This window comes from Aethalodelphis obliquidens, unplaced genomic scaffold, assembly GCF_003676395.1.
Source record: "Aethalodelphis obliquidens isolate GAN/ISIS:26980383/991018 unplaced genomic scaffold, ASM367639v1 scaffold116, whole genome shotgun sequence".
Classification (NCBI taxonomy): Eukaryota; Metazoa; Chordata; class Mammalia; order Artiodactyla; family Delphinidae; genus Aethalodelphis; species Aethalodelphis obliquidens.
This window is the reverse complement of record NW_020838060.1, coordinates 909,926-931,686: the sequence shown is the minus strand read 5'-3', so window position 1 is coordinate 931,686 and position 21,761 is coordinate 909,926. Positions and strand designations below refer to the sequence as shown.

Genomic DNA, 21,761 nt, shown 5'->3' with positions numbered 1-21,761 from the left:
TATATATAAAATATATGTTAAGGCTAAAGCTAATGTCCTGTCATATGTTGATATATACTTATATTGCTAAGTAATATCTTAAATAAAAAAGCCAAAACCAGAAGTAAGCTCCAGAATTGTTATATGCAGTATGACCTCATTGTATAAAAAATGCATAGGAAAATAAAAACTGGAAGAAGTTATCCAAAAATGTTAACCATGGGTCTTTGGTGGTAGAATTATGGATGATTATTTCCTTTTTATTTTCCTTCCTTTTGAAAATATCCCACAGTACATATGCATTAATATTGTAGTGAGAAAAATGTTTAGTTTCCAAAAACAAAAATCATTAGGAACAAATAAATATGGTACAGACTAAATAAAATGATACAAAGTGTTTTTTCTCTATATATAATGCTATACTATTATTAATACCTCTAGTTTTTGTATAACTTTACAGTTTATAAAATGCTTTCGGTTAAGTCATTTTCGTTTAATTCTCACAACTCTAAATAAACGTGTACTGTTACTAATCCCATAGTTCTTTGTTTTTTGCAATTTATCACGTGTCTAAAAATAGTGTCAAGGGAGATTGGGAGTTAATTGGAAGAAATATACAATGGCATATAAGTAATGAGCTTGGCTCAGAATAATCCAGTGATTGACAGAGGTAACATTAACTCTCACAGGAATGGCCTGTGCAATAATATTAATGTTCCATTTGTTCTCTACCCCTTTCTTTCTTTTAGCAGGTGGCTACCCAGGCTACAGCCAAGACTCGTTCTTCCCAATTTGGTGTAGGCAACTTTCAGACTCCATCCTCCTTCAGCCCCATGTCCCTCCCTGGAGCTTCCACTGCATCACCTGGTGCCGCTGCCTACCCAAGTCTCACCAATCGTGGATCCAACTTTGGTGAGTTCAGACTAGAAGGAGAAATATCACACCACTAAAGTGAAAGGATTTTGGGCTTCCCTGGTGGCGCAGTGGTTAAGAGTCCCCCTGCCAATGCAGGGGACACGGGTTCCAGCCCTGGTCTGGGAAGATCCCACGTACCGCGGAGCAACTAAGCCTGTGCACCACAACTGCTGAGCCTGCGCTCTAGAGCCCAGGAGCCACAACTACTGAGCCCACGTGCCACAACTACTGAAACCTGCGTGCCTAGAGCCCGCAAGCCACAACTATTGAGCCCGCGTGCTTAGAGCCTGTGCTTTACAGCAAAGAGAAGCCACTGCAATGAGAAGCCCGCGCACCACAAGGAAGAGTAGCCCCCGCTCGTCGCAACTGGAGAAAGCCCGCATGCAGCAATGAAGACCCAGTGCAGCCAAAAATAAATAAATAAAATAAATAAATTTATTTTAAAAAAAAGAGAGAGAAAGAATTTCGTAGTTAAAATTGCTTGCTTTTGTCACGGCTGTACTGACCTAACAAGGTGACAGTCCATTTGGAATATAAAACATACCCACATGAAAAAGACTTTAGCACATATAACAGAAAGCATGTAAAGTATTATAAATTTAATAATATGCAAGTATAGCGTGAATGAGCAAAGGACTCTTTGGAAAGGGTACCTAGAGAAGAAAAATGAATCTGAGACCAGGGTTTGAAATAGAAGAGGCATTGATTTGCAGAAAGAAGGGCAGAAAGTGTCTAGGTAAAATTAATTATTTGCATGTGATAATATGCTAGTTTCTCCTCTCTAGTGGAGTTAGCAGATTGAAGTTGTTTATTCTTCCTTGCTGTATTTTTAGCTCCTGAGACTGGACAGACTGCAGGACAATTCCAGACACGGACAGCAGAGGGTGTGGGTGTCTGGCCACAGTGGCAGGGCCAGCAGCCTCATCATCGTTCAAGTTCTAATGAGCAACATGTTCAACAGCCATCAGCACAGCAACCTGGCCAGCCAGAGGTCTTCCAGGTGAGAGGGTGAACAGACTTCAGAAAACCAGAAACTGGGAGAGAGTCAGGGAGGAGAGACAGAGAAGAAAGCATGCATGGATTCAGGTGTTTGATTGAGGTTAGTAAGAAGAGAAGAAAAGAGTCAAGACATATAGGAATAGATGTCATTAATTGAAAAGATTGTGAAGTTAGTGTGCTGCACAGCCTTTGACTAGACCATCGTTAGTGATGTGAAGCGCCATGTGAAGACATCAAAAAAAGTAATTTTGGCCCATTCACGGAGAACCGTGTGCCCGCTTGATAGTACTTTAGGTATAAAAATACTGAATACAGCTCTAAAGGTCTATTTACATACATCCTGAGGGGACTGCAAGAGTCAGTGGAGTAATCTCAGGTGGGACAAAGGAGGAGCTTAGTTTAAAACACAGGTCGAAAGAAGGCAAAAACAAGGTTTTGGTGGAAAACATAATAGGATAAGAGATATTCCATATGTATCCAGAGGGGGGTTTTATGAAATGTGACAAGCAGATTTTTCTCCTTTTGAAAATACTGAGGTCTAGAAAAGAGGGAAAATGTGGAACTGTAGGAGGAAGACAGAGAAGGAACTAGGAAAAAAGGTTGTCATCTAAAGGAGTCATTGTTGCTGGGAGTAAGGAAGGCTAAGAGAACTCAGCACAGCAGAAACTCTCTGGGGCCAGAGATGACAGTTCAGGGGAATGTTGGGAGGCAGCTTGATAAATGTAAAGGATCAAGGTGTGTGACCCAAACTTATTCTTTTTCACTTATTAGGAGATGCTGTCCATGCTGGGAGACCAGAGCAACAGTTACAACAATGAAGAATTTCCTGATCTAACTATGTTTCCCTCCTTTTCAGAATAGAACTATTGGGGTGAGGATAAGGGGTGGGGGAGAAAAAAAAGATCACCATTTGTTTTTAAAAAGCAAATCTTACTATAAACAGAATAAAAGTTCCTCTCCCTTCCCTTCCCTCACCCCTGATGTATACCCCCTTTTCCTTCTGACCTTTCCCTTGTCTTCCTTGTTTCTCTCTGAGAGAACATTTATAGAAGAAATGGAGTTGAATCCTCAAGGCTTTGGGGACCCTTTGAAAAATTGAGACTGGATAAGGTTAAGAATGCCTTTCCTTATGTCTCCTGACCAGAAATTTTGTGCAGAGATGATTTGTGCTGGGTCAAGGGGCAGGTTAGAGAACCTGGCATCCACTATTTGTCTTGGATACTATGGCTTATTTCTGGAAAGAAATTCTCAATAAGGTGGAGGAGGGGAGAAATGTCCTCATGTTTGAGGACCATGAAGCATGGTAGGTATACATGGGGCTTTAGGAAGTGAGCATAGGCTCTTTCTGCTGCCTGTGAGCAATTCCTCTGGAAAGAAACATGAGTAAGGAAGTGTGAGAGAGAGAGGGAAAGAGAGAGAGAGAGAGAGAGAGTGTGTGTGTGTGTGTGTGTGTGTGTGTGCGTGCATGCATGCATGTGCACATGTGTGTGCATGAGCACGTGCACGTTTGTTTCTGTGTTTCTTTCTCCCTGTTGGGGAGTTATGCAAAATTTGTCCCAGATTTTGTCTTTCTTTGTGTTTTTTAAAGAGTCCTAAGGAGTTAACTCTTCCAGGTATTTTCCACTTAGTATTGCAGCCAAAGAGTATTTAAATAAATGTCTTTGCTGCACTTATATCTATGCCCAGCCAATAGGCAACTATAAGCAAGTATATAAAGTCTTCTATTGAAATCGTTGGTTTCTCATCGAACACATATAGTGATAAAGATGGGTCATTCCTGCTTTTGGTGCTCTCACCTTATATGGAAGATCTGTAAACATTACAGAAGTAGGCTGGCAAGATAAACACTTTTAGAAACCCCCTACTTGGCCATAATGATAATGCTGCATTTTTCTGTCAGAATCACATATGATGTGTGTTCTGTAGAGGTTATATATGCATGGAAACTCAACTTCTTGGATTAGCAGTCCCAGTGAAAATCCTCACTGGTGGAGTTTAAACCAAATACCAAGCCTTCTTGCAAAGTAACCTCTTTCATCCCATTCTCAAAGTATCCAGTCTGCAAGAAACGGAGATTTAGGTCTCTTCTGGGCCTATAGTTCTTTCCTCTTTGCTCCCTTTCCAATCTTGAGATTGGATTTTGCTTTATAGTACAAGTGTAATAAATCCATGTGATAGATGGGACCTGGACTCCCATCCCGACAGGGTCACTTAGCAATTAACTATAGCCATATAAACGCGGATACAGGTTACTACTCTCACTCTTTCCCTTCCTCAGGTAACAGCCATGTGTATCGGCCTTTTTTTGTTTATTTGTTTGGCTCAGGCCAGTATCTTAAGTGCAAGATTGAATAAGGAGAAGACATACTAAATGTAGCCATAGGGGACTGAGGAACATAGGTGGCCTTGGAGAGGCTGAAAGAATGTCATTAGGTTTCCCTCCCTTTTGTCTCCAATCTGGTGCCAGGTAGTGGAATGGAAAAGGAGACAGTTTATTTTTTTATTCTATGTGCACACATACAATATACATATATATTTATATCACAGTTTAAGAAACCAAAAAGTTGAGTTTCCAATGAAATCCTTGTTTTTTAATAATCAGCTGTTTTTAAATGTGATCAGGACTATAATATTGTACAGTTATTATAGGGCTTCTGGGGAAGGGGAGGGGCGGGAGAAGATGCTCTGGGGGTTTTGTTTCTGCTTTTCCTTCAGGGTTTTATTTTTGATTTTTTTTTTCCTTGTTGGCCATTTCTGTACTGCTGGCATCTGTGCTGAGCCTTACAGTGGCAAAAATAATGACATGTAGCAAAGATTTTAAAACAAAATATTTTTTCCTTTTGTAAACTTTCCTGTGTTGTGTGATCTTGATTGCGGCTTTATTATTCCTTCCCAGCTCATAAACAACAAACACCCACAACTAGTTGAATCCATAGCTTGCGCTTCAAATATACAAACATAAAAGCACAGTATGTCTATAATTTCAGGAATCAGAAATCATAGGGCTCTGATCACTCAGCGTTCCTTGGTTGTCCTCCTGATCTTGACTCATTCTGAGTAAAATCATCAGAAACATCTGACCATGGGATGGGGGTGGGGGATTGCCCAAGTCCTTGGGAGAGGGGGAAAGTTGGGACTTGAGACCAATAGGGCACTTCTGGATTTAAAGGTATTAAGAATGGGGAAATTTAAACTATTCAGGTCTAGACCTAGTTTCCCTCTAGGACAGTGTGTTTCATTAGGAAATTTAAAAAACCCATAAGCATAAGCCTGTGTTCTTGAGGGTCTATGTGTGTAATCCAGCTAGAAACTGACTCTAGATCCCATGTGTTATCCTTTTTGTTCCCAGGACCCCTTTTCCTCTTCGCACACATCTGTTTATGGAAGAAAATGTTTGGGGTTGTGGTTTAGGGACTGAACTAGATTCTTATGATCTGTCACATGCCTGGATGTTGAGGGAAGCATTTGGTGAAGCTCATATGACTGGACCTGGATTGGGGATTTTAATAATTGAGACAGATAATGTTCATCATCCCACCATCTGAGAGTTGTAGCAACAAAGAAGTCACATGTGAATTTGTCAGTGCTTATGGCATTGATTCAAGTGCTGTCATAAATAACCAGGAATACTGTTTCTGGTTACTTTTAGAACTGGTTTCATCTGGACATTTCTTGATGTATCCTTCCTCAGCAAAACCATGTTAGTCTGGGGAAGATATTCCCCTGCCTGGAAGCAATGACAACTTTTAGTCAACAAGTTTATAAAATACAAATGATTTTGGAGCCTGTGACTTCCCTTACATACTTTTTTCTAGCCTTTTGTGTTCATTTCCTCATCCCTCATGTGAGGGTCAGACATATTGGAAAACTGAGGTTTCAAAGTTGGAGAGATGAATAATAACAGGAAAGGGACTGGAAAGTTGTAATCCCCCAGTGTAATAATATTTTGTCCACGAAAGAGAAGGTAAGCCGCAACTTGGATAATATGTATTGAGGTATTTTTTTTGTCTGCTCTCAAAGGCAGGCAGCCACGTGAAACTAAATACCTAACTCTCTGCCCTGGCACACATGCTCCACATGCGCACACAGAAACGATGCAAATCTGCTGCCTCCTTCCCTCCTCCCTAATCCCCCTCTCTCAGCATTTCTATCTCCACTGCCCTCCCCATCCAAATTTTCCAGCCAACAGCTACAGTTGACTTCCGCAATCCTGGTGGAATAAATCCAGCACCCCTAGTCATCCGCCCACATTATCCACACTTCTCTGCTGAGACGAGCCCAGAGAACAGATCCCCATCAGCAGGTAACATTTTCAACTTCCTAGATCTTTTAGCTTCTCATTCCTTTCAGTTCTCCATTTTAAGGAATATTAGGAACGTAGTGACTTGGGGATCAAAATGAACTTTATAGGCTTTGCAGATGAAAACAGTGATGCCCTTCTTAGGTTATTTCCTGGCTAAGTAAAATTTGCCTGGAAATCTTTAGGACTCCTTTTACGGTTTGTTTGTATGTATACATGGTTATTAGTGAAAGCAAAGAATATAGGGCATCCTTTACCCATCCCTCAAGGAGTGACCTCTCAGGGTTGGTTTTTTTTTTGGGGGGGGGAGGTGCGGGGGTGGGTGGGCAGGTACCAAAAGGGTTAACTTACTAGCAGGGGGGAGGAGTGGCGCAGGGAGGTGGTAGCTCAGTAAGGTCTTCCTACTGTTTGAGACATCCCAAAGCCCTTAACACTCCAGATATTAAACGTCCTCCTGGACATTTTGCCAGTTTGCAAAGATTACACAAAAATGGACTATAAATTCAAAATTTATGCAAGCTGTGTGGCTTGATGCAGATTAACTTGCTCTTAAAATGGAGGACATGAAATTAGCAAGACACTGCGAGAAGTGAATGAAGCTAGAGTAAACTTCTGAAAAGCTGTGTATCTAATAATCACAGAACATTGCTTTTCTTACATTCTTCTAACAAACTTTGGTTCTGAGGCTTTTTGTCCTGTGAGGCAGTCACAGAGGTTTTGTGGGCTTTTTGGTCAGAAAAAAAGAAAAACTTTCCTGCCCACAGCAGCTGGTTGAGATTAGGACAGTTTCCTGCCTGAGGAAGAAGCAGGAAGAGAAAGGAGGAAGAAATGCATAAGGTGACTGAGGAGACAGTAAACATCTCATAGTTTGAGAACAGGAAATGCTGTCAGCTTTTCCCTTGTCCTCTCCTAGCAAGATCAGAAGTATCAGAATTTAGGCAAGGAACAAAAGAATGTCTTGAAGAAATGATCAGGAAGCAAAACTTAGCTGAAAATCTCTCCTTTGTGTATTCTCCGACCCCACTCATCCCACCCTGCACTTACCTTGTCTATCTCCTCCAAGTCTGCTGGGGACACTGGAGCAGACAGGTGTTGTCCCATCCTGATTGTCCATTTTCTATCCCATTGCTGGTTATCTGTGCAAGTGTATGTGTGTGTATGTGCGTGTATATGTGTGTGTATGTGTGTGTGTGTGTGTGTTGAATCTCCCTAGGTCAAAATACTTGTAACCAGATGTATCAGCGTCCCACCCAAACCCAGAACCCTCCTGACTATCACTGTTTTTATCATATGGAAGTCATCCTCAATCTCTGTCTACCTTCCTTATAAAGCCTAGTTTTCCTCTGCCTCGTGGTCCAGAGGAAGGCGTTCTTAACTTCAGATTCATGAACCCCCCAGAATTATTGTGTGTGCATTCATTTTTCTGGTAAGAGGGACTAAAGTGGGTTGAAAATTTTTTTATTAGCTTGTCGTGGGAGTCTATGAGTCCCAAAGGTTAAGAACCACCTGTCTGAGAATATGGTTCCAGCTATTTCCTCATCCCAAGCCAGGTTAGGAACCTCTGGGCAAATAGAAGAGTGTCCCCTAATTATCCCCTTCTCCAGGATGTGGGGACTCAAGGTTCTACTACTGCTGCCTGTGGTGAGCCTTGCTCTGTACCCCGAGGAGATGCTGAACACCCAGTGGGAGCTATGGAAGAAGACCTACAGAAAGCAGTATAACAGCAAGGTGCCTGGGAACCTGGAGGGGAACATGGTGGGAGGGTTGGAACCTGAGACATCTAATCCTAGCTTCCAGACTCCCTTCTTCAACCCCAATACTTTAACCACTACAACCAAGCAAACCTGCCCCTGGTCCCTAACTGTTAACATATACTTTCCATTACTACTCCTCAATTCACCCTCCATCAAGTCCTGTCCTTCCTTTTCTTCATAACTGTCTTATATTTCTCTTTTGGGAAGCCTTCTCAGATTAATGCTATTAATCCGTAAGCAATTATTTTCCTATATGTCTCTCCAGAGCTTTGCATTCTATTATTTGTTTTATATATTTCTTTTGCATGCTCTTAATAATCCCATGGTCAGTTCCCCAACTAGACTGTAAACCCTCTATGACTGTAAATTTAACCTCTTCTAGAAACCTCCACAGTATTATGTAGATAACTTTGTACACAGGACACAGTCTATGCCAATACTGACTATGCTCTGTTTAGGTGGATGAAATCTCTCGGCGTTTAATTTGGGAAAAAAACCTGAAGCATATTTCCATCCATAATCTCGAGGCCTCTCTTGGTGTCCATACATATGAACTGGCCATGAACCATTTGGGGGATATGGTGAGTTGATCCTTAGCTCCTGGTCTACCTTCCCTGTTTGTCTTGGTTCCCTGCTTATGCCTGGCCTCTTTCTTCTTTGTCCCAGACCAGTGAAGAAGTGGTTCAGAAGATGACTGGACTCAAAATACCCCCCTCTCATTCCCGCAGTAATGACACCCTCTATATCCCAGACTGGGAAGGCAGCCCAGACTCTATTGATTATCGGAAGAAGGGATATGTTACTCCTGTCAAAAACCAGGTACCCTCCTTCCTCTTGGGTGTGGGCATGGAAACTGGCATGACCTCTCTGTTCTTCTGCTTCTTTGTTCTTAAGGTAGGAGGGCATCAGAAAAAGAGGGCAAAGAATTAAGTTACCTCTCCCCCTGCTAAGAGAATAAAGTCTATTCTGTTATTTAACTCATCATCTGTTTTTGTAGATTTAGGTTATTTCTGTTTTTTCTTTTCTACAAAGTGTTGCTGTAAGCAGCTGTGTGCATATATTTTTGTGAATAGATACAAATATTTATGCAAAACAAATCCCAAAATTGGAATCAGTAGGTCACAGAATCCTTTCCAAAAAAGTTTGTATGATCTTACATTCTTACCACCATGAGAATGTAAGTTTTCCCACAATCTTAACAAGCTGATTTTATCCACCAGATAAACACTTGATTTAACATTCATTCAACAAACACATTTTTTTCAGAACCTACCAGATATAGTGCTAGGCAGTAGAGATTCAAGATGACTAAGACATAACCTGTGTCCTCAAGAAATCCCCAGTTTTAAAAAATAGAACAGGAAAGAAAGAAAAATGTATAATCTAGCTGAACAAACACTAATAATAATAGCTAGCACTTTTGGAGAGATTATTATTATTACACATAATAATTCATCCTTTACATGAATTAACTTTTTAAATTCTCATAATTCCATTAAGTATATTATAATTATCCACAATTTACACATAAAGAAAGTGAGGTACAGAGAGGTTTAGTAATTTACCCAAGGTTACACATCTAGTGTGTTGCAAAACCAGTACGGATGGTCCCCAACTTCTGATGGTTCACCTTATGATTTTTTGACTTGATGATGGTGTGAAAGTGATAGGCATTCCATAGAAACTGTACTTCAAATTTTGAATTTTGATCTTTTCCCAGGCTAGGATATGTGGTACGAAACCTTTTCTTGATCTTGGCCTGTGGTAGAGAGCCGCTGCTCCCAGTCAGCCACATGATCACGAGGGTAAACAACCAATACACTTACAACCAGTCTGTTTTTCACTTTCAGTACAGTATTCAATAAATTATGTGAGATATGCAACACTTTATTATAAAATAGGCTTTGTGTTAGATAGTTTTACCCAACTGAAGGCTAACGTAAGTGTACTGAGCACATTTACGGTAGGCTAGGCTAAGTTTTGATGTTCAGTAGGTTAGGGGTATTAAATGTATTTTCGACTTACTATATTTTCAATTTATGATGGATTCATTGGAGGAAGAGCTGTATTCTGCTTTACTACAGCTAATGGTAACAATAGTAACAACAGTTATCAATAGCAACAATAGCAATAGAACACTGCAACAAAGGTTAAATGAAGGGAAATAGGAAGACTTCACAGCAAAGGGGACAGGTGCTGGAATTTATAAAACATATGGAATTTCATCAGGCAGGTAGAAGGAAGAAACAGAAAGTGCGAACAGCAATGACTGGTAGTTTCTCTGTTATGCCTCTCAGGGTCAGTGTGGTTCCTGTTGGGCTTTTAGCTCTGTGGGTGCCCTGGAGGGCCAACTCAAGAAGAAAACTGGCAAACTCTTAAATCTGAGTCCACAGAACCTGGTGGACTGTGTGTCTGAGAATGATGGCTGTGGAGGGGGCTACATGACCAATGCCTTCCAGTATGTGCAGAAGAACCGGGGCATTGACTCTGAAGATGCCTACCCGTATGTTGGACAGGTGAGACTGTCCCATGCAGTCATACAGCTCTGTAATGGCTCCTCCTTCCCCAGCATGACATTTTGTACTGGAAACAAGTCCAGAAATCTTGTTTTCTGTTACCCTATCCAGCCTTCTTGATGGGATAATTTCCCACAGAGGCCAAGAAGATTCCCACAGTCTGGGAGAATTTGGGGAGCTTAGGCTACCATGGTTCCTATCTGCCTCTCTGCCCTGAAGAAAAAACAGAGGACAGGTTATCCCATAGATCTCTGAGTCAGTCTCTGTAACTCTGCTCAATTCCTCCACTCCCATCACAAGTCTCCAGGCCCACCATGCTAATTTCATGAATCACTTGGCCTTATTTTGTATGATCTCAGTGTGGGTTTGGGGAACATTTAAGCAAATTATGTAAGTTAACATGCTAACATGTATAAAATGAGGTAAAAAGCAAGTTGCTTCATATTTATTGCAGTTTTAGAGACCAACTCACTTCCTCCTATAAGGTCTTTAGTAATAGGAAGATCTTTCTTATCTAAAAGGAAGAAGATCTGAGGGCTTTTTATATACATGGGGTTGATAGATAATATAATATGGGGCCTTTGCAATAAGAGCCTTTGAAGCAGGGATAACAAGGCTGAGTAATACAAATGATGGCTACCATATGCTAAGCCATGTACTTAGTGCATGCTCTCATTTAATCCTCATAAAAGCCCTGTAAGTTACCCTTATCCTCACTTTATAGGTGAGGACATTGACACTTAAGGAGATAAAATAGCATATTCAAACTCACACCTCTAGTTATGTAGCAGAGCCAAGATCTATCTATTGGATCTGTTTATCTGCTGCAAACATTCCCGGGCACGTCTTCTATGCACATGTACAAGAATTTCTTTACCAGAATATAATATCTAGTAACAGAATTGTCTGAGTCTTGGGGTATGTGCATCTTCCTCTTTACTAGATAATGTCAAATTATTTACCAAAGTGTTTGGAAAAAATTGTATTTCCCACCTGCACAGTATAAGAAATCCTATTGATTCATCTCTTCATTGGTATGCTTATCTGGCCATTTGCATTTCTTCTTCAGTGAATTGACTGTTTATATCTTTTCCCATCTTTAGGTTGTGTTCTCCTTTTTACTGATTTTTAGGAATTTTAAAAAGATATTTGGATACTAATACTATGTGTGTTGTGAGTCTATTTTTTTTTCATTCTCTTTATGATGTCTTTCAATCCAGAAAAGTTTTTAATTTTAGTGTAGAAAAATTATTAATTTTTTTCTTTTGCAATTTGTGCCTTTAAAAAATCCAGTAACAACGAGTTTTATTTATTCATGTTTAGTCATCTGAAATGGTATCTCCTGCAACAAAAATGCTCATTAATGTAAATGACTGAACAGATCCATTTTACTGGATACTCAGCAACCTACATAGTAATGTCACTTCAGCACATCATCGTGACATTGGCCACATCAAAACTACTTCATTTCGTAAATGTCATGCCATTAGTATTCCATGTTATGGTTTTTTTAGCTGTCAGGTAAATAAGTCAGAGAAGTTGGAGGTTGTGTGTGGAAAGCTTTTTCTTTACTCTGTGTACAGTTCTCAGAACTGCTGTGTCCCCAGTCCATATCTGACCCTGGGGCTGCTGCCATAAGGCGCAGCACACTGAAGCTGTCCTACAAGGTTAGCTTTTGAATTCTGAGTACATCAGGCCAGTCAGTGAGATAACCTGGGCGTGGTAAAATATTCTTTTTTAAACTGTCAAATATTCTCCTGACAACTTTTTGTTGTCACCTGACATCAAAAAAATTAAACAAATCCTAACAGTGTATACAAAAAAACAGATTCATGTTTATAACTTTTTTTGTATTGATTAATCCAGGCAACCAATTTAAAGGGTTGTCTAACTATATTAAAAACATAACTTAAATATTATTAGAGCTAGTAGTTGATCACTTATCCATTGACAGCTTGCATCATTTATTCAGTACTATATTAACCAGTTTGTTGAGAGACAGCTTAACTAATAACTCAGAAACTCTGAATAATTTAAAGGAAAATTACATAACATTTGAAACCCTATTTTGGAATAGAAGGAGCAATTGACTTATAATCTCTGTTCTCCTACCCCCTCAGATGATCTCGTCAGCATTTTAGAGAAATGTGCAATGATTTTGGTCTCATAATCAATTAAAATGAAGAATTAGCCATATAAAACATGTGTTCCATTTTTAACATTCTGAATCTTGGACAACTGTTCTCTTTTCTACTTTACAGTTTTTAAAAGCAGTTATTGTCCAAAACTGAAAGAACATCTTATATGAACGTGTAAATGAATGGAAGGAGGTAAAGAAAAACAAAATTTAAAAAAAGAAGAGATCTGATAGGGCAGCAGCCAGATAATACAGTAATTTAAGTTCCCTCCAGCCATAATACAGGTTATTTTTAAAGTATCATCACGTGGTATCCTTCCAAATCCATTCCCTAGATACTTTATTTTACTTGTAGATCTATGCAATATTTGGTGCTAGGAGGCATCAAGGGTTTGGATCATATGGCAGATAAAGGAATCTTGAGAAATTATTAAGACAGGAGACTACTGTAATCTTAGAATATCATGTCAACTGCTGCCATTATTGTTAATATTTAGACAATGTATTCTTGTAGATGCAACTTCAGGGTTTTGAAGGGATAGTCTGTAGGAAAATGAACTGCCAAAAAGAATACACCACCTTGATGTGGGTTCCCATTAGATTCCATAATTGTGGCTTGACAATGAAACATATCATCGTTAACTAGACTTGCAAAACATAACTTTGGAAATTCACAAGCTAAATTGCTAAGTTCCTTATTAATTTGTTTTAGTGTCATGTTATGTGCTTTTATCTCATGAGAGCACAAGCGTCCAGCCAGAACTCTTTGCCTGTTATATGTGCATGGGGCCAAGGTCCTCCCTCTAGCTGGGTCTTGGCCTTGGCCTCCTCCCCACACAGCAGCTGCTGCCTCCCTGCCTACCGAGGATCACACATACTACATTGCCGGAAGATGATTTGTGCTTTTAAAAAAATCTTATTTCAGAAATCTTTCTCTACCCTGAGGTAGAAATAAAAAATATTATCTTTTTTAAGTTTTACAGTGTTTCCTTTCACATTTATGTTTTAAAACCACCTGGAGCTGATTTTTGTGTATGGTACAAGGTATCCACTTTTCATATTCTTTTCTTTATAGTTTCTAAAATGGTGAGGAGAGAACAGACCCTTTCTAGAGACTCTAGTCTGCTTCCCCTGTTAGTGCACTGACATCACCCAAAACATTGGCAGAATTCCTCACTCACTGATTCACTGCCTGTTGCTTAGTCCTAGTCCTATTTCAACCTGTTTTTTCCAGGATGAAAGTTGTATGTACAACCCAACAGGCAAGGCAGCTAAGTGCAGAGGGTACAGAGAGATCCCTGAGGGAAATGAAAAAGCCCTGAAGAGGGCAGTGGCCCGAGTGGGACCCATCTCTGTGGCCATTGATGCAAGCCTGACCTCCTTCCAGTTTTACAGAAAAGGTAAGGCACTGTTCCTATGGGGCACAATCAACCTTCTCTTATGACGTGGGCTGGGCAGCTTCTCAAAGGGTACTGAGCATTTTCAGTACTTGTTTCCATAAAGACTGAGTCTGCCAGGGAGAAACAGCTGCCACAGCACAGAGCATCTCTTTTGTAAGCCCTCCTGACTGGAATGGGATTCTACAGAGGGTCCCCTAGAGTGGGAGATCTCACAGGGCGACCCTTGGATTGCAGAAATCTTCACCTTGATAGTTTGTTTCCTAGGTGTGTATTACGATGAAAACTGCAATAGTGATAATCTGAACCATGCAGTTTTGGCAGTGGGATACGGGATCCAGAAGGGAAACAAGCACTGGATAATTAAAAACAGGTAATGATGGGAACACTACATGTCATCCTCTTAACACTCACCCTCAACTCCAACTTCCCAATATTCCTTTCTTTCTTTTAAATCAAGAGAAAGTTTTCTCAGATGTTTCAATTCTACCTTCCCAATCAGAGGCTATTAATTCTAACATTTAATGACCAGACAAGAGTACTAAAGGTATGTGTTGGGCAGCTGCTATATGTTCAAGGTACTTAGTCACATACACAAACACATGAGCAGATGTCTGTCTTCAGTGATCTCATTGCCCCCTAAGAAAGACAGACCTAGCTAAATGAGAACATAAAGTAGCACCAAGAACCAGCAGGAGCTTTGGAATTATATTTTTTTCTTTCTTTTCTCTCTAATGTGATTGATTTTTTAGAGAGGTTTCCATCATCAGTCTGTCTGTAAGCACTAGGGTACAGTATAAACAAAGTAAAAGTTTAGTATCCTCTTGTGCAGCTTTTTGCCCTTCCAGATACACTTAGGATAGACATATATAAGAACTGGCCAAAGATTTTGAAGTCTGTGAAGAGAAATGCTTTTCAGAAAGTGGATATGAGCAACAACAACAAAAATTAGTGTTTCCCTCTCTATTATTGGGAACAAATAAAACTACACGTTATTAGTAGTTGGCTCCCCATTTCTCTTTAGCCCCTTGTGACTTTGTAGGGGCGCAGATTTAGGGTAGTTATTCTTTTTCTTTCCTCATTGGTCAACACCAGCCTAGCAGTAGCCCTGATTAAATTTTCTGTCCTTGGTGCCCTCCAAAGAGCAGGGGTCCTAGACTCTGGGGAGTGCACAGGCCAATGCAGTAGTATAACCAAGTTGGATTTGCTGCCTGGAGGGCTGGCAGGATAGAATGTAAGGCTGGGAGTTGCTTCAAACCTGAAGCAACTTTTTATATCACAGTCCCAATTAAGAGTGAACCTGAGCACCTTTCTAAGAGGATGTTCCTTCTCCCACAGCTTCTGTCTTGTGTTCTCCCTTTCTTGACTCCCAGCGCAAGCACTTACCCTTTCCTTTCTTGATCAACTGCCAAGAGAGCTGGGAAGAATAAAGGACACACCTAGGCAGGATCAGGATCATTGGGGACCCCTGGAGAAGGGAACAGCGGTAGGGTAAAGGTCTTAAGTAAAATGTACCGGGTAACTGGTGAATTTTCTGGTTGGGGAAAAAGGACAAAAAACTCATGAAAACAATTTAGGAAGATGTATAGACCAATCTTCCCTCTCTCTGTCTGTCTCTGTCTCTGTCTTTGTCTACCTGTATCTAATCTTCCAGTCTCTCCACTTGACTCCTTAGCAATCTCATCAATTCTCATAGTTTCATTCATTTCTTCTATGAAACCAAGATCACCAACTTCAGCCTCTCTTGCCTCTTTCTTATGCTCTAGACTCACGTTTTCAAGATTAGTCTTCATAAAACACAAGTTGAATGATTTTACTCTCCCAATCAGAAAACTTCAGTGTCTCCTCTACTATCATGGGCCAGAGAGTCAAACTCTTTAGCCTGGCAATAAAGATCACTCAACCTGATCTCCCGCTACACCCTGTCAAGCACCCTGTTTTTCAGCTACATGATCCTAACACATGTCGCATGCTTTCCTGCCTCTGTTACTCATTTCACACTCCCCTGCTGGCTTCCATTTCCACAGGTCCAAATTCTATCCGCCTTTGGGCTCAGCTCAAATGCCACCTTTTTCTTAAGCCCTTTTTGATCCCCTTGGTCAGAAGCAATTTCTCCTATAGCACTATGCCTCCATTTCTTGACTTTAAACTGTTTAAAGGTAAAAACTGTCTTATTCATTTTTGTAAAACATCAGTACCTATACTCAGGTACAATACTCAGTAAATATTTTATTGAATAAACTGAGGGTACTAAGTATTTTCCTTGCTTGGTCCTACAGCTGGGGAGAAAACTGGGGGAACAAAGGCTATATCCTCATGGCCCGGAATAAGAACAACGCTTGTGGCATTGCCAACCTGGCCAGCTTCCCCAAGATGTGACTTCAGCCAGGCAACCCCATCCTGCTCTTCCATTCCTTCCACAATGGTGCAACATACTGATATACCTTGGAAGGGAATTGGTGTGCCTTTCTTGAAGAAGATGTAATGATACAGAGATTGTCTGTTCAGTTTCCATGTTTGTTTGTGCTTCAAGTGACACTCCTACTACGTTTCTTCTCTCCACCCAAGGTCTTTATTTTTTCATTAGAAATAGGAAATTTCCCTAACAGGTATGCATTCTTAGGCTAAGAGATGTGACCACAACCTGCCCTGACTGTGTTGTCCTGGGGCCAATGCTGTGTAAATAGAGGCTAGAGATCTTCAGCTAGGCTAGATTCTCATTCACAGGGACTAGTTAGCTTTAACCACTCTAGAGGACTAAGGTGACCTGACTTCTCAGTCTCCACATTTACTTCTATATCTTCAAGGTAGAAATTCCACCCCATTAATAAATCTATTCATAAATCTTTGGTACAAGGTTACATGATACAACAAATGTGTTTTGTTTTTCCTTCTTTGCATTTATAAAGTAAACTGTATTTATCGCTTATCTCTAATTTAATAAATAGCTATTTAGTAAACGTTCATTTTGTGTCAGATACCATGCTAGGTGCTGGAGACAAAAAGATGAACAAAACATATTCCTTATATGTGATGTGTTCACAATTTGTCTGGAGATTCTGCTGCATAAACAATTTGTCCTAATTCATTTATTTGTTCATTCCTTCAACATTTTTATTATTTTTTTAATAGATCTTTATTGGAGTATAATTGCTTCACAATACTGTGTTAGTTTCTGTTGTACAACAAAGTGAATCAGCCATATGCATACATATATCCCCATATCCCCTCCCTCTTGAGCCTCCCTCCCATCCTCCCTATCCCACCCCTCTAGGTCACTGCAAAGCACCGAGCTGATCTCCCTGTGCTATGCTGCTGCTTCCCACTAGCTAACTATTTTACATTTGGTAGTGTATATATGTAGATGCTACTCTCACTTCACCCCAGCTTCCCCCTCTCCCGCTGTGTCCTCAAGTCCATTCTCTATGTCTACGTTTTTATTCCTGCCCTGCAGTTTCATCAGTGAGATGAACATTTTTTTTTTTTAGATTCCATATATATGTGTTAGCATATGGTATTTGTTTTTCTCTTTCTGACTTCACTCTGTCTGACAGACTCTAGGTCCATCCACCTCACTACAAATAACCCAATTTCATTTCTTTCTATGGCTGAGTAATATTCCATTGTATATATGTGCCACTTCTTCTTTATCCATTCATCTGTTGATGGATATTTACAACCAACATTTTTAAAGTGCTTACTCAGTATTAAGAATTGTACTAAGAGACTGGTTCAAGATGGTGGAGTAGAAGGACGTGCGCTCACTCCCTCTTGCGAGAGCACCGGAATCACAACTAACTGCTGAACAATCATCGACAGGAAGACAGTGGAACTCACCAAAAAAGATACCCCACATCCAAAGACAAAGGAGAAGCCGCAATGAGACGGTATCAAGAGCTGCACTGGGGTCTAAAGATTCTTCTCAACCACTCCTGTTCCTTTTCCCATTACCCTTCAGAAGCACTGACCCCCAGTAATTGTCTTACACTTCTAATTCCCTCTTGGTGTCTGCTTCTTGGAGGACCTGAACAGGCATAGCCTATAAATAACAGAAGACTAGTATCTAGAACGTATATGTAAAAACAAACAAACTACAGATTGATGAGATAAAAACAAATAATAGAAAATTAGGCAAAAGACACAAACAGGCAATCCACAGAAGAAATCTAAAAAGCCAATGAATACAGGAAAAGATGCCTGATCTCATAGAGAAAGCCAGGGCGTTGCAACAAAAACCCAAAGCAGCTAAACAAACAAATAAATAAATAAATATATTTTAAAAAAAAAAAGATGAAGTACTTACCCATCTTTAGAGACATTCCCACATGTGCATAAGGAGACACACAGAAGAATGCATTGCAGAATTATTTGAAAGAGGAAAAGAACCTAGAACAATCTAAATGTACAGCAAGAGAAAAATGGATGAATATATTGTGAAACAGATATGCTACGGAATATCATACAACTGTGAAAACAAATAAGCCACAGCAAAAATTTCCACGTGGAATGGAAGTGAAAAACTGACTTTTGGCTGTGAAAAGTCCTAATAATGTATACTTTATTTATCTTGAAAAGTTAAAAAAAAAGAAATTAAAAAAAACGAAAAGACTTGTTTATCCTCTAGTCTACAGGAAGTAAGTTGACAAGTACTTTTGATATGATTTGTCTTGGCCACACTAGCTGCTGAAGGAGACTAATTATGATTTTGTAAATCTTTCATCTATTAAAAACAGAAAAATGTAAAAAAAAAAGAATTATACTAAGTTTCAGGGATTAAATGGATATAAAAGTATTTCAATATTTAATTCTATCTGTATGGGGACCAGATTAAGTGACACATGAACCTATGTCTTGAAAAATATCTTAATGCCCTTTCTGAGGTTCTGGAACCTAAAATTTTGCTATCACCAAAAGAGGAGATTGAAACTCTTCATAATGATTCCCGAGCAGTATCAATTCTAAAAGAACTTAGCTGGCTAATAATAAATCAGCACAACTGGTTTTGCCATTTTTCACAGAACATTTATTGAGCATCTGTTATTACCACTAGAAAGAGTTCACATTTATTGAATGCTTACCATGTGTCAGGCGCTACTTTATTTCTTGCTGTGCAAAAATTATTTATTTTTGTGTGTCAGTATTTATTACCATGTGGTAAGCAGTGTATTTAAAGCTACCAGGATGAAACAAATTAGTAAGACATGGCCCTGACTTCTATGAATGTTATAGACTAGTGACAGGCATATAAACAACTGATATCAATATTATTAATAATATCAACCATAATAAAATAAACATGAATTATGGAAGCTCAGGAATGAGTCATTCTTAATCGATTTTAGATGTGGTTTCATTGAAAACAGCTTTGAAAAATCTCAGTGAGCAGAGAAGATTAGGGATTGGAGTGGATGAGGGATTGGAGAGATTTGGGTTGGGGGTGAGGAGTAGGGTTAGAGGAGGGAGGGCGGCATATCAGGCTGAAGGATCTGGGTGAGCAAAGGCACCAAGAAAGCTGTGTGTGTGAATGGTAAGAGCTGCAGTGGCTCTAAATATAGGGTGCACATTCATATACATGGTAGAGCTGAGGACAGAAAGTAGGTTGGAGGTGAGTCCTGGAAGGCCTTGAAAGCCTCTCATGTCCCTAGAAGTTCATATTTTATTTTATAGACACTCAGGCATTTAGTGGGCATCAAATATTTTTTAGTAGGAGAAAGACACTATCAGATCTATATTTTAGCAGTATTCCTCTGGCAGTGGTGTAAAGAACAAATAACAGATGAAGAACAAAATGGAGATGCAAGAAATTGGAAAATCAACATTTAGGAGACACTGCACATACTCTATTTCTTCTCAAAGAAAGAATACTTAATGGAAGAATGACTCCTGAACTTTTTTGAAGCTTGGGTATGGGTTTGGCAGATTGGGAGCTGTAAAATGGCATTCAGACACAAAGAACAGTATACTGAAATGTATAGGCATGAGAGACCACATTCGATAATCTGCAAGTAGTTTTTGTTGAGCTTTGTAAAGACCAAAGACAAGCTTGAGAGATGTCTGACTTCCAACTAGGCAAATTTACACATTTCTATTATTTTGATTTCTTTTTTTTTGTCTTTCTGCCTAAAGAACATCCCTTAGAACTTCCTTTTGTATGGATATGTGGGCAACAAATTTATTTCATTCCTGTATGTATTTGGGTTTATTTCTAGATTTTCTATTCTGGTACATCAATATGTATATCTATCCTTGGCCAGTATCACACATTTATAATGTTTTAATATCTAGTCAGGTTAGTCTTCCCCTTATTACTCTCTTTTTTTAGATTTTTTTCCTGAAGATTCTTGCTTTTTATTTTTTCCATGTGATCTATTGAATTAGCTTGTCAAGTTGTCTAAAATTCTGCTGGTATTTTTATTTGGATGACATTAAATTTATATCTCTAATTAGGGAAAATTGACCTCTTTATACTATTGAACCTTCCTATCTAAGAATAAGAGGTGCCTTTATATTTTGTCAAGTATTCTTTTGTGCCCTTCTTATAGATATTGCCCATTTCTTGCTAACCTCTTTTCTAGGGAGTTTATCTTTTATTTTTGCAGTTTAAATGGGGTCTTTTCCAATATAATTTTTAATTGGATGTATATTTGAAAGCTATTGATTTCTATTATATTAGTTTTTGTACTCAGCTACCTTACCTTGAATTCTCTTTTGGTTTATACATTTTTCAGTTGATTCTTTTGATTTTTTTTTTTGAGTATGTAAGCATATCATCCACAGAGGTAAATTTTACCATTTTCTTTCTCGTTTTTACCTCTAATTTCTTTCTTGTCTGTTTGCATTATGTAATATCTCCAAATGATGCTAAGTGATAGAATTGATAGGTCTTGACTTAGAAATATGATTATTTTTATAGATGCATGAAATTCCCTTATAAAAATGTATATAATTTATTTAATTAAACTCCAGTAAATGAACATCTATATTGTTTCCAGTGTTCTCAGTTACAAATTATACTGTAATTAATGATTGATATTTTGACACAAAGAAGTTTTAAAATTACTGTAAATCAAATCTGTTATTACATATTTCTTTCATGATAACAACATTAGCTAACATTTATTGAGCTTAACTATGCAGCCCATACTGTGTTAAATGCTTTACATATCCTTATTATTGCCATTTTACAGATATCGAATAGCTTCCCCAAGGTAACCTAGCTAGTAAGAGGCTGAGCCAGGAAGCAGACCAAGTCTTTTTTGTTTCTCTCTCTCCTTTTATATATTTTATTTTTTATTTTTATTTTTAACTTGGTTATAGAATATTTTAAACATATATATGAAAGGTGAGAGAGAGTAGTAGAGTGAGGCGCCATGTACCCATCATCCAGTGTTAACAATTATCAACATTTTCCAGTCTTGTTTCATCTATCCCGCCTCATTTTTTTTTCAGTATTTTAAAGCAAATCCTGGATACTACTTTACTCATATAATGAGGGATTATGTGTAATCCCTCATTATACATCTCTGAGTCAGAAATTTTTTAATATAACCACCATGCCATTAGCACATCCAACAAAATTAATAATTATTTCTCAATATCATTTAATATTTAGTCCATTTAAAAGCCTCTCCAATTGTTTAAGGTGTCTTTTTACTGTTCATTTACTCAAATTAGTATCCAAACAGTGTTACACACTGCATTTAGTTGTTAAGTCTACTGTATTCTTTGACAGTCACCTCCTCACCCTACACTCCCCCCAGACAC

At 39.0% G+C, this 21,761-nt stretch overlaps 2 protein-coding genes across 9 annotated transcripts in view; both read left to right on the top strand.

The window, feature by feature from the left end:
• Positions 1–4,741, top strand: part of ARNT (aryl hydrocarbon receptor nuclear translocator) — a 62,559-nt gene extending 57,818 nt beyond the window's left edge. For 4 of the 6 annotated variants that reach the window (XM_027097764.1, XM_027097761.1, XM_027097765.1 and 1 more), the window contains 3 exons: positions 729–891; positions 1,728–1,894; positions 2,665–4,741. In XM_027097764.1, coding sequence (XP_026953565.1) covers positions 729–891; positions 1,728–1,894; positions 2,665–2,754 — 420 coding nt within the window. In that variant the 3' untranslated portion in view covers positions 2,755–4,741. The remainder of the gene's footprint in view (positions 1–728; positions 892–1,727; positions 1,895–2,664) is intronic. The other 2 variants (XM_027097762.1, XM_027097766.1) reach the window with 1 other exon arrangement.
• Positions 4,742–4,873: 132 nt separating this feature from the next.
• On the top strand, positions 4,874–16,963 carry CTSK (cathepsin K). Of its 3 annotated transcripts, XM_027097769.1 has the most exons (8): positions 4,874–6,196; positions 7,798–7,921; positions 8,406–8,528; positions 8,614–8,766; positions 10,245–10,463; positions 13,835–14,000; positions 14,265–14,370; positions 16,277–16,963. In XM_027097769.1, exons 2-8 carry the CDS (start codon positions 7,799–7,801, stop codon positions 16,374–16,376), a joined length of 990 nt encoding a protein of 329 aa, XP_026953570.1. In that variant the 5' UTR covers positions 4,874–6,196; position 7,798; the 3' UTR covers positions 16,377–16,963. The 3 variants fall into 3 exon arrangements, with proteins under 3 accessions (XP_026953570.1, XP_026953569.1, XP_026953568.1); XM_027097767.1 differs by lacking the exon at positions 4,874–6,196 and having other exon boundaries at positions 6,563–7,921; XM_027097768.1 differs by lacking the exons at positions 4,874–6,196; positions 14,265–14,370 and having other exon boundaries at positions 6,560–7,921.
• Positions 16,964–21,761: the final 4,798 nt, after the last annotated feature.

Excerpts from the sequence above, each read along its gene's own strand:
- CTSK (XM_027097768.1), top strand. The coding sequence starts at position 7,712 with ATGGTTCCAGCTATTTCCTCATCCCAAGCCAGGTTAGGAACCTCTGGG. Across the intron at positions 7,922-8,405 it reads GAAAGCAGTATAACAGCAAG|GTGGATGAAATCTCTCGGCG; the intron begins GTGCCTGGGAAC and ends TGCTCTGTTTAG. Across the intron at positions 8,529-8,613 it reads TGAACCATTTGGGGGATATG|ACCAGTGAAGAAGTGGTTCA; the intron begins GTGAGTTGATCC and ends TCTTTGTCCCAG.